The sequence below is a fragment of the Musca vetustissima genome, unplaced genomic scaffold (genome assembly GCF_032173495.1).
Source record: "Musca vetustissima isolate MV318-11 ecotype Yass unplaced genomic scaffold, APGP_CSIRO_Mvet_v1 utg8489, whole genome shotgun sequence".
NCBI classification, from domain to species: Eukaryota; Metazoa; Arthropoda; class Insecta; order Diptera; family Muscidae; genus Musca; species Musca vetustissima.
In genome coordinates, this window is record NW_026876674.1 from 40010 (window position 1) to 53417 (window position 13408).

Consider the following 13408-nt stretch of genomic DNA (forward strand, 5'->3'; position numbering starts at 1 on the left):
AATATTTGTCCGATTGATCAAAATTTTGCATAGCGAATGCAATTGAGGGAAAAATAATGTGTGATAAGGTTTGTTGAAATCGGTTCAGATTTTCATTTGGGTCTTATATATATTTTCGTTCGATTTTATGTAATTGGTGCACCGAAGGGCCTATGTTTGTTCGATTTACACGAAATTTGACCGATGGTATTAAATTGAATATAGAGTAATAACAAAAAAAAAAAAAACAAATGGTGTATGCAACGTTTGCTCAATTAGGTCCATGTGTTTATATATAGCTCATATACATAATTTTACTCGATTTCATACAAATTGTACACCAAAGAATCCAAGTCTGCCCCTTTGACATGCAATTTTTCATTTTATAACATGCATTTTATAACATTTACCGGATTTCCGATAAATGCACTTAACAAATCGTATACTAAAGATGAGTTTAAAAAATTGAAATTATCAAATCAAATATTTGTTTTATTAGACAGTTCCAAGCGGTAAACGTTTGTAAACATGCAATTGCGAGGAAACTAGTAAACGATTACTCATTGTACGCTATATATACAAAGTTAAACCAAATCCATAAATTAAACAAAAATTGATAGGCAAACGTATCAACAATTTAGTTCAGGATGACTCTAGCTTTTTTACCTGACATTGCATATTTTTTATAAGCGAATATTTTTGTAATCCATTTGATGCGCTAACCTTTAATTTATTTTTAACTCAGCATTTTTTATTCGCCCATTTCCTAATATAGGGTATTTAAATTTTCATTTTCAATTGATGTTAGATTCGAATCCAAGCATGCGAAACTGAGAATATTAGTTGCTATAAAACTCTGTTCCAAGTCGGTTTAGCGGAAAGAAACATTTCGATCGGAAAAAACTATATGATTTGAAAAATGTTTTATTTTCTCTTAATAACGTTATTAATTTTTGGTTCTCTTATTTACTTCTATCTCACGTGGAATTTTGATTATTGGCAGAAGAGAAGTGTTAACGGTCCGAAACCTTACCCTCTTCTCGGTTCATATCCCAACCTGTTGCTACGACGTCAACACTTTGGTGATGATTTACATGACATTTACAAGTTAAGTGACAGCTGATAAATGTTGATAAATTATCAAATGAATAAATGATTTAATAATGTCCAATTTGTCCCAACTGAATGGTTTATTTTGCGCCACATAATGTTAATCAATGGAGATGTTCGTTTGACTTTTTTTCTCCCTCATTTTAGATGCTACAAAATGACCGACAACTATGTGGGAACCTTTTTGTTGCGCACGCCAACTTTACTGGTCATCGATCCACAAATTGTACACGAGATCTTCGTAACGGCATTTAGACATTTCGATGATAATGACGTCGGCAAGTTGGTGGGTAATAAATTGTACTAGGTTAAGTATTTTATTTATTATTTATAGTTTTATTAAATTTTTTATTAGCATATAATGAAATATTTGCGTGTTGTGTAGAAAATAGTCATATTACTTATTAATATAATTCAATAAGTATTTATATTAATATTATTTTGAATTGAGAAGTCTGTAGTTTGAGCAATATATTATTTGCATGTAGATCATGAATTTGAATAGATAGTTGTATAATTTACTAGATTATATTTAAAAAACAGTAAGGAAAGCTCAAAAGTCGGACGGGGCCAACTATATGATACTCTTCACCACTATGGGAACATACAAGAGATGCTGATATATACAATATCCTTTATATAGAATAGAAATAGCACCTTTGGAGAACCATTGAAATGGAATCGGACGAATTAATATATATGGGAACTATATCTAAATCTCAACCTTTTTCAACAAACGGATGTCAACCTTAGTAACTTCAATACGGTATGCAAAATGTTGTCTTAACCTTACGGTCAATAACCGGGTACATTTGTACCTTTTTAATAAAAATGCTGTAAAATTTTTAATAATGGAGATATTTGGATCAAATTTTAGCGGAATCATTCTTGAGGTATTTTCACACATAATCGAAGAAAAAATTATAAATATTTTCAACATATATAATTTTTACAATTTTTTTAAGTTATTACCTACGTAGATCAATAACCGAGGTACATTTGTACCCATCCAAAGATACAGAGCTATCTCATTAAAAAATTGGACTATCGTGAGGTTTTTATTTTAAATTAGTCTATACGGATCTGATCTAGATATAGGAACTCAAAATTAGTTTCTGATTTCCACGAGTCGCCCTGATGGCCCCGTGTTGTCTAGGGCCATAAAAATTTGCAGAGGAGTTGAGGAACACCTAAATAAGATCCCAACAAAAAATCTTAACACATTCGAAAGCTATAAGGAATTTACTATGATTGTTTTAGATAGATTATCATTTAAGCAAGGATTTAAATATATATTATTTTAATGTATATATAATTTTGAGTTCCTACATCTAGATCAGATCCGTATAGACCAATTTCAAACAAAAAAACCTTATGATAGTCCAATTTTTTAATCAGTTACAGAGCTATCTTTGGATGGATACAAATTTACCACGGTTATGGATCTACGTATACTTTTTTTGTTATTGACCGTAGGGTTAATCTGAAAACATTGACCTACGGGGCTTCATTTACATAAAAACTTTATATGAGCGCTATATCTACATCTAAACCGATTCCAACACAACTTCGCACACATCAATCAGGACCTAATTCAGTGCTCTGTGCTAAATTTTGTCTTAATTGCACAAATATTCGGTGTTTGTATCAATGTATCAATCTAGACTTAATTCAGTACTCTGTGCAAAATTTTGTCACAATCGTACAAATATTGGGAGTTTGGTGCACCATTTTCAAAAAATCGGACGAAACTATATATGAGAGCTATATCTAAATCAGAACCAATTTCAACATGACTTCATGCACATCAATCTGGACCTAATCCAGTACGCTGTGCAAAATTGTATGCCAATCGCTTTTAAATTTGACTCTCTGGTGCTCAATTTACATAAAATCGGACGAAACTATATATGGGAACTATATCTAAATCTGAAGCGATTTCAACAAAACTTTGCATACATCAATCTGGATCCAATTCAGTATGCTGTGCAAAACTCTGTCTCAATCGGACCAATATTGGCAGTGTGGTGCTCCATTTACATAAAATCGGATGAAACTATATATCTAAATCTGAACCGATTTTAACAAAACTTGGGGTATATCAATCTAGACCTATTTCAATACTTTTTGCAAAATTTTGTCTCAATCGGATCAATATCTGGAGTTTGGTGCACAAAAAATCGGACGAAACTGTATATAGGAGCTATATCTAAATATGAACGGATTTTCTCCAATTTCAATAGGGTTCGTCTTTGGGCCAAATAAGTGACATGTGCCAACTTTCATCCAAATCGGAGCTCAAAAGCACATAGACGGACGGACATGCATAAATCAACTCAGAAAGTGATTCTATGCATATTCTCAAATGGAACCATGGGTATATCTCGATTACTTTTGCCTGTTACAAACATATGCACAAGAAATCCATTATTTTTTCGTCAGACGGCTGTACTGATAGATTTCTCGTAAAGTATCTAACAAAAAATTTCAGATTTATGGAAAGGTGACATTTCGCAGTAAAAAAAAAAAATTATTTTGCTGTTTTTATTTGGTTCATTCAGTTGTGAGTAACAGGGTTTTAAAAATGGAAGTGTACAAAGAGAAAATTCGGTACATTTTAAAGTTCTTCTTTGACAAAGGCGAAAATGCAAGCCATGCGGCTAAAATTGTGAATGGTGTTTAGGGTTCCGATACTGTAACAGCCAATTATGTGCAATATTGGTTTTCGTAGATTCCATTCAGGAATTTTTGATGTTAAAGATGCACCTCGCATAGATAGGCCGGTCGTCGAAAATGTCGATAAAATCGGATAAATGATCGAAGTTGACCGGCATGTTAACAGACATCGTCCAGGAGCTAAAAATCGACCATAAAACTGTTTTAAATCATTTTCAATTGACCAGAAACGGTCAGAATCGGCCAACAGGAGAGGTGCCGTGTTCCACCAGGACAACGCTAGGCCACACACATCTACAGTGACTCGCCAGAAACTTCGGGAGCTTGGTTGGGAAGTTTTAATGCATCCGCCCGTCCGGACTTGGCACCAAACGATTATCATATTTTTCTTGCATTGCAAAATTTCTTTAATGATAAAAAATTGGTATCTAGGGAGGATTGTGAAAATCGACTACTAGAGTTTTTTGCAAGTAGAGATCAGGACGTTTATGAGAGAGGCATTATGAAGTTACCTTTAAAATGACAACAAATCATACCATAAAACGGTGCATATTTGACCCAAATCGGACATTCCGAAGCATGTTAAATGAAGTCCTTTAGTTCATATAAAAATAATGGATTTCATTTTCTCCAACCAATATATCAAAACGTCAAACCAAACTTCTTTCAAATTCTATACTCTATTTTGACTATTGCGAGCTCTATCGCGATTACAAAACAATTTTTTTTATTTAATAGCCAGAGCTGGGAATTTCTTTGAAAACGTCAATAAACTTCAGAATGCCGAAGCTATTGATAGGTAAAAGCCTTTTTGAGACAATTTTCGATAAAGGTCAATTTATAACCCCCATAAAAGTTCCTACACCATTTTCGTGTTTTTATGCTGTAGGCGTTCTGTAGATGGTCTGTAATTTAACATTCCACGATCTTGGAGGGTGAAAACCAAAAGGTGTGGATTTTTTTAGATTAATTTCGAGAAGCAATAAGGCGTGAATTTTTTTTTTTAATAAGCCAAACATTTTATAAAGTTTTTATACCCTTTGAAAATCGGTTCAGATTTACAGTTAGCTCCCACATATACTTTCGTCCGATTTTTAGCATATGGTGCACCAAAGAGTCAATTTTAGGCCAATTGGCATAACATAATGCAGTTAGGATCGCCTAACGTGTGCCAAGTTTTATTGAAATCTGTTTAGATTTAGATATAGCTCTCATAGATATGTTTTGTAAATATATATATATATATATATATATATATATATGTTTATTGGGTATATATGTTTATAGGCCTCCATACCCTCCATACTATAGTGGAGGGTATAAAATGGTACAAATATACCCGGTGATTGATCGTAGGGCAAACATATAGACACAGATTTTTAATTAAGTCAAATTTCATGTCAATGGTTCTTCAAAAATCCGAGGTCTGTTAGGATGTATATCTTGAATATAGCCGAAGTGGTAAAGGGTATCCTATAGTCGGGCCCGTCCGACTTTACTACTTTCCTTAATTGTTTTTTTTCGAGAAGATGAATTTTGAAACATTTTTTAACAGACATAATTCTTAACGAATTATTATACTAAATATGTAATGAGGGTTTTGAGCGCGTTTGTTTTTTCTTGTCCTCTAAATTGCAGTATTTTGAGGATTTTATACACATGTTTCACCCTAGCATGCTTTTATAATAGTTTTGAGATTTTAGGAAAACCCGATTAAAATGTCTGCAATTTTTTGGTATGTTGAATATGTTTTCATTTCAAGTATCTGTCATTATTCCTATGGTGGGGGTATCCAAAGTTCGGCCCGGGCGAACTTAACGCTTTTTTGCACTTGGTGTTTTTATTGAATATGGTATAGTTCCCAAATAAGGTACCCCGTTAATATTTTGACACGTTTTGCAACCCAATAGGCTGAAATTTTATATTTTGGGACCTCATTGGACTGTCTAACAAAGCTATCAATATTAGTCCAATTTTTAGTATTATTATATAATCATCCCATTATTTTACTGTATTAATTATTAAACCCTCTCCCACAAGGGTCAACATAAATTTAGTAGTGTTAATGATTTTCTTACATCAAATGTGTTTTATTTATTTGTTTAGATAATAGAAAATTGTCAGGTATTTCTCAAATCCCAATATTTGTGTAGCAGAAAAAGTGGTATTTATAGAACAGGATACAAATCCGACCCGCCTTCTCAATTGTTTATGCTTTAAAAAGTTGATTTACTTATTTACAGATCGATACAGCAAAGGATCCGCTGATATCAAAAAATCCCTTCATATTAATCGGCGATGAATGGCAATTACAGCGCTCGTTAATAACTCCAGCTATGACCAGTTCTCGACTTAAACAATCCTATCACGACATGTCTGATATTTGTCAACAAATGGCAAAATTTATTGGCCAAAAAGGTTTTCAGGAAATCAATGGAAAAGAGGTATTTACATTTCAGAAAAAATATTCCACGTATTCATCATTTCATTTACAGCTGGCATTGCGATTCACAGCCGAAAGTTTAAGTAGCTGTGTTTTGGGTATAAAAGCCAATAGTTTTACAGATCATCCACTACCGATTTCCGAAAATGTTAATAAATTTGCCAGCGAAAATATAGCATTTACCATATTTACCCTACTGACCGGTCTAATGCCAATTATTTTGCGTATTTATAAAATGAAATTTTTTCCAAAAGATTGTGAACGATTTTTTATAAATCTAATGGAACGTGCATATAAGTTACGCAAAGCGGAATCAAATGGTGCAACGGATATTTTGGAATATTTAATGAAAATTCAAGAATTACAAAAACTCAAGGATGTGGATTTATATTCGCACACAATGACATTTTTAATCGATGGTTTGGATACAACGGCAACTGTAATTTCGCACTGTTTATTGATGGTGAGTGGTGAAAATTATAATTTAGTTTGAAATTGCGGGATGTAAAAACCTCCATCATGAGTGAGTATTTGAAAAGGTTAAAATCGGTAGGGACATTTATATGGGTACTTTGTCGATATAAAGGGAATATGAGAAAGTATTTTATCCTCTGAGAAAATGATGATTACACATCACCTGGGTATTTGTTAAATTTATTGAAACATTCCGAATATCAGGTGGGAGTTTTTTTTTTTATGCCAACATATTGGCTAATATTAAGCATTGTCCAAAACGTGATGAAAACCTAAAATGTCTGAAAAATAAAGCCATAAAAATACCTAAGAGTCCGAAATGAAAAACCTTTAAAATAGAAATCAAAACAAAAAACCAGTAAGGAAAGTAGTAAAGTCGGACGGGGCCGACTATATGATATCCTTTTCTTTTTTGGCTATATTCAAGAAATACATCCTTACAGACCTTGAATTTTTGAATGGTCCATTGATATGAAATTCGACTAAGTTAAATATATGATCTGTATCTATATGAACCCACTTAACTCAACGATATATAACCGGGTATATTTGTATAAAGTATAGCTGAACCCGTGGCGCTTCGCTGCCCATACTAAAGTTATTAATATAGGATAGTTAACGTCGAAAACTATTTGTAGGTATTTCGTAGTGTAATATCAGTAATAATTTCGGTCTATGTATTATTATATTTGATTCTATTCAATAGATTACAAATACATTTTTAAATAATCTTTGAATAACGGCGGTAGCATTAAAAACAAATTTAGCTTGACTTTTCTAATTAGTTGTAATAGTACCATACACAAATACATTTTCTCCAATATGTACATGTTTCTCACTATTCGTTCCAAGACCACTAAAAATCTTCATATGTAGTTTCGCCCGATTTTAGGTAAATGGTCTACAAATGTCCCCATATATCTTGCACGATATTTGGTATAGCGTACTGAATTGAGTCTAGAATAGTGTGTATTAAGTTTCGTGAAAATCTGTTCAGATTTAGATATAGTTTCCATATATAGTTTCGCCCGATTTTAGGTAATCGAGCACCAAAGTCCCTGCTAATCTTTTGATTGGCACGAATTTTGGCATAGCGTGTTCAATTAAGTCTAGAATGATGTGTACACCTCCTATATATATTTTCGTCCGATTTTAAATAAATTGTGAGATTAAATTTTAAACAGTGCTGCATACCGAATAGCGTGTGTCAAGTTTGCTTTAAATCGATTTACACAAATCTGCCCCACTGTGCGCAAACGACTATAAACTTGCCCAAATGAAATGAAATTTATCATAGGTTCCAGAAAGACATAAAAATCACATACTTAAGTTCGTTCAATTTCATGTCAAAATTCCTTCAAAAAGCGACGTCTTTTCGGATTTTTCGGATACAAATGTAGAATATACCCAAAGTGGTGAGGGGTATCATATAGTCGGCCCAGTCCGACTTGATTACTTTCCTTGCTGGTTTTAATTGTTTCATTGCCAAAAAATTCACAATAATGCATTACCACATCATAATATTTTTACCGAACCTAGATATAGTATTGTTATTCTTAAGAAACCATGATCCTCGAACTATATCGATCCTCGAAATATATCAGCTGTAATGATAAGCCACCACAGATTTCGGACTTTTATAACTTTTATTCCACAATCAGTATTTCTCTCTGGATATCTTCCATATTGAATTCATAGCCTTTTTCTTCAATGGCAGTTGAATTTTTAAAATTAAAAATCCAAATTTTATTTTTTTTCACAAATTGACAAAATGTAAAAATTAAAATGTCAAAAAATTTTCATTTTACACAAATTTTATTGCAATATGTAGATAATGGAGAGATGAAAAACAGCAGACGTTAGCGGATTTATTGAACTGGTGGTTTTTATCATAACTGATAGTAACATAAAAGGACCAAAAATGTTGAGTCGAACATTATCGATTTGGACCAATTTTGTTAATTGCTGATTACTTAAGATTAGTATGTAATTATCTGCGTGTCATTGAAATTTGTATGAGCCGATTTATTTAAGATATTCAAATATATGCATAGAAAATGAATATTATTCAGAGGTATGATTACTATTGATGCTATAATTTATCGTCATCGTGGAATTATCGAAGTTTTTCTTGGCATGACTTACTGTGAAAATTTCAGTAAAATCTATTTAGCGGTTTTTGTGTCAACAACCAAAAGAATTTCCATTTTCTACATTTAAATTAATTAAATGCAGTGAGGAGTACATTTTCCCCTATTGTACCACGCCAATTTTTATAGGAATGATGCATATTTGCTACCATGTTACTCAGACAAATTTTGAAGTGGGAATCTTTAACCCTTCTTAAGATATAAGCTTAGAAAATGAATATTAGTTCAGATGTATTATTACTTTCGATGCGATAACTCCACATCCACGCGAAATTTTGGAAGTTTATATAGCTTATATTGTTTCCCTCGGATGATATGATGTGCGGTAAAAATCTCAGTAAAATCTGTTCAACGGTTTTTGAGTCTAGAAACAAAACATTTTTTATTTTCTACATGTAGATTATTTAAGTGTAACGGAGAGTGCATTTCCACCGATATTATCTCGTTCATATTTTTATGAATAATGTGTATTCACACCTACGATATACAGATAAATTTTGAAGGCGTTATCTGTAACCGTTCTTAAGATAAACGCATATTACATGTTCAGAAATTTTGAGGTATGTTTACTATTGATGCAATAACTCCGCATCTACGCGGAATTTTAAAAGTTTATATAGCCTATGTTACTTTCAGGGCATGCCCCGACATACAGTGTAAATCTCATTAAGATCTGTTCAACGGTTTTGGCGTCTATCGGTAACATACAAACAAACTAATTTTTTTCTATTTTATATATATAGATATATATTTTCTTGATCAGCGTAAAATGAAGATTTATGCAGGTCCGTCTTTCTGTTGTAATCACTCTAGCGTCTAAACGAATTGAGATAAATCGCTAAACGTTTGCATAAAGTTATCTTATCTGCAGGTCCGAAGATGAGCTTTATCGGACCACGTACCAAATGTCTCCACTAAAAATTAATAATATCGGTGCACTTTTTCGGGTAGTAGCCATATAACGGTTAAACCAGACCCATTTCGATACGTTGCGCGTAATGTTGAGCCAATCGGACACACTTTAAATCTTTGGTGCACCGAAAAATCGGACGACCATATATATGAAAGCTGTATCTAAATCTGAACGGATTTCAATAAAAGTTGGCACACGTTATTCTATCCTAACTTCGGTGCGTTGTACAAAATTACATGCCAATCGGCCTAAATTTGACTCACCAGTTGCTAAAAATTGGACGAAAATCTGAACCGATTTCAATAAAAGTTGGCACACGTTAGTCTATCCCAACTTTGGTACGTTGTGCACGATTTGCTAATTTGGTACACCATTTGCTAAAAATCGGACGAAAATATATATGGGAGCTATATCTAAATCTGAATCGATTTTTCCCAATTTCAATAGGGTTTGCCCCTGGGCCAAAAAAAAATGATCTGCGCCAAATTTCATCTCATTCGGATAATAAATGCAACCTGCACTTTGTTGACAATTTAACATGGACAGACGGATGGACAGACATGCATAAATCGACTCAGAAAGTGAATCTATACATATTCTCAAATGGAACCATGGGTCTATCTCGTTTCCTTTTGGGGTTAAAACCTTCAAAACACCAAAAATGGGCCGGAACCTTTATATGGAAACTATGTCAAAATACGCAGTGACAAATTACTGCAATATCGACTGGAAAATGCGGATAAAATCTACAAAACACCAAAAAAGAGACGGGACCTTTATATGGAGGTTACGCCAAAACATGGACACATATTAGCATTTTCCTGCAAAGAGGGTTTTTACACACTAAGAACCCGTAATGAGAAATTACAGCCACTTTGGATGGATAATGCGTCTATAACAATGAAAATACATGAAATAGGGCGGGACCTTTATACGAATACAGACCAAAACGTTGCCAAATTACAGCCACTTCAGTAGTAGTTTTTGTATTTTGAAGGCTTTAATGTTCCAAATACAAAACATGTGTCAGAACCTTTATATGGGGACTGTGTCAAAATGTGGTTCTACATTGAAAATTTTATAAAAATATCTGTTCACCCTCCACAGAACCCGAATCCACTTCGGTGAATTGGTCGGGATCTTTATATGGGGTCTATATCAAAACTTAGGCTTATTTTTACAATATTCTACAATGATGTTTGTCGCTTTCAAAAAAATCTCAGGTTGCCAAATTAAAGTAATTTCCGTTAAAAAATGTGGCTAAATCCTTCAAAATATCTTAAATGGAGCAGTACCGTTCTATCGGGCTATACCAAAAAGTTGGACTGATAAATCCCCGCTACCACGACAGGGGGGGTCTACGATCTGAAACGACCCGAGTCTTACTCGGCCAACGTCTGTCACCTCAGCCCATTATGTAAAAACAATAGGCCTGCTACAACAACAACAATCGATATATCCCAATAAAAATAAAAAAACATCCTAGGAGTAGTAGTAGGGTGTGGAAAATTGGAAAGTTCTATCTTCAATATAACATCCCAACTTGTTTACAAAAATTTTATACAAAAATCTAAGTATTTTCTAAATTTCAGCTAGCATTGGAACCGAAATGCCAGGATATATTATTTCAAGAAGTATGCCGCAGTGTCAAATTACTGCAATATCGACTGGAAAATGCGGATAAAACCTACAAAACACCGAAAAACAGACTGGCCTTTTATATGGAGGTTACGCCAAAACATGGACCCATATTAGCATTTTCCTGCAAAGAGGGTTTTTACACACTAAGAACCCGTAATGAGAAATTACAGCCACTTTGGATGGATAATGCGTCTATAACAATGAAAATACATGAAATAGGGCGGGATCTTTATACGGATACAGTTTTTGTATTTTGAAGGCTTTAATGTTCCAAATACAAAACATGTGTCAGAACCTTTATATGGGGATTCTAAATTGATGTGGTTCTAAATTGAAAATTTTATAAAAATATCTGTTCACCCTCCACAGAACCCGAATGCAAAATTACAGCCACTTCGGTGAATTGGTCGGGATCTTTATATGGGGTCTATATCAAAACTTGGGCTTATTTTTACAATATTCTACAATGATGTTTGTCGCTTTCAAAAAAATCTCAGGTTGCCAAATTAAAGTAATTTCCGTTAAAAAATGTGGCTAAATCCTTCAAAATATCTTAAATGGAGCAGTACCGTTCTATCGGGCTATACCAAAAAGTTGGACTGATAAATCCCCGCTACCACGACAGGGGGGGTCTACGATCTGAAACGACCCGAGTCTTACTCGGCCAACGTCTGTCACCTCAACCCATTATGTAAAAGCAATAGGCCTGCTACAACAACAACAATCGATATATCCCAATAAAAATAAAAAAAACATCCTAAGAGTAGTAGTAGGGTGTGGAAAATTGGAAAGTTCTATCTTCAATATAACATCCCAACTTGTTTACAAAAATTTTATACAAAAATCTAAGTATTTTCTAAATTTCAGCTAGCATTGGAACCGAAATGCCAGGATATATTATTTCAAGAAGTATGTCGATCTGCAGATAATAATGGAGAAATCACATTTGCGAAACTGAATGAAATGCCTTACTTAGAGGCTTGTATTCATGGTAAGTAACCACTAACCCCTCAAAAAAACAGCTTTTGTATGTTAATCGCCAGAATCGGCAAATTGTGGATATGTGCACCCCTTACAAATATTAATGGACCTCAAAATAACATGTTTTCACAATTTTTCAGAATCCCTGCGGATCTATCCACCCGGCTTATGGTCAACAAAATGTTGTACACGACCCTATCAATTTCGAAATAAGGATGGCAGTATTCTCTGTCTTGAGAAAGGTGATTCTCTCATAATCCCCATTTATGCCCTTCATCATGACAAGGAATATTATGACGAACCGCATAAATTTAAACCGGAACGATTTCTAAATGAAAATGGTGAATGTGATGTAAAACATTATCGAGATCATGGTGTATTTCTGGGTTTTGGTGATGGACCACGTACATGTTCGGGTAAGAAGCAGACAATTTCGAATATCTATTGTTTGTAATATTTCCATTATACTTTTGTAGGTATGCGTTTTGCTTTGGTCCAGTGTAAGGCAGCTATATCGTCATTGGTTAAAACTTTTCACATTAAATTAAATGCGAAAACTCGTAAAGAATTTAAATTAGATCCGACAAATTTTCTAGCACTACATGCGGGAGGAGTGTGGCTGGACTTTGAACGGCGTGCATAATGTGTCAATTGATGTAAATAAATAAAAAAAATCATTATAAATCCTCACAAATGTCGTATTGTAAAGGGTTTTCTACATTTTTCTTATTTCTGCACAAGAGATTTAACTAGTTTTCCCATCATATAAATAGCTTGTAGATGACATCCATTAGATTTCTAAGATACAACGTAGGACTTTTATTGATGATTATTGTAATAAGTTCTGAAAATCAAGCAGTAGACGGAGCAGTCTAGTCCACCCTACACAACTACTCGACTTCAATTTTCCCAATATACCCAATATGGAGGATATACCAATGACCCCAAAAAGTACGATATTCTATCTCAGAATAAAATTCTATTTCCATTTTGCAATGTCCGCCTGTTGAAAAGGCAGAGCTCTCAATATGTATGATATAG

General features: G+C 33.6%; 1 protein-coding gene across 1 annotated transcript; it reads left to right on the top strand.

Moving 5' to 3' along the window:
• Window positions 1-898: 898 nt before the first annotated feature.
• On the top strand, window positions 899-13010 carry LOC133321245 (probable cytochrome P450 28d1). The gene is made up of 7 exons (XM_061530332.1): window positions 899-1086; window positions 1237-1375; window positions 6009-6209; window positions 6261-6671; window positions 12254-12377; window positions 12508-12783; window positions 12844-13010. Exons 1-7 carry the CDS (start codon window positions 899-901, stop codon window positions 13008-13010), a joined length of 1506 nt encoding a protein of 501 aa, XP_061386316.1.
• The last annotated feature ends 398 nt before the right edge of the window (window positions 13011-13408 follow it).

What these genes read in the sequence shown, in the direction of transcription:
- LOC133321245 (XM_061530332.1), top strand. Translation starts at nt 899, where the DNA reads ATGTTTTATTTTCTCTTAATAACGTTATTAATTTTTGGTTCTCTTATT. An exon ending in TTTCGCACTGTTTATTGATG is followed by an intron (nt 6,672 to 12,253) that starts GTGAGTGGTGAA and finishes TCTAAATTTCAG; the next exon opens with CTAGCATTGGAACCGAAATG. An exon ending in TGGACCACGTACATGTTCGG is followed by an intron (nt 12,784 to 12,843) that starts GTAAGAAGCAGA and finishes ATACTTTTGTAG; the next exon opens with GTATGCGTTTTGCTTTGGTC.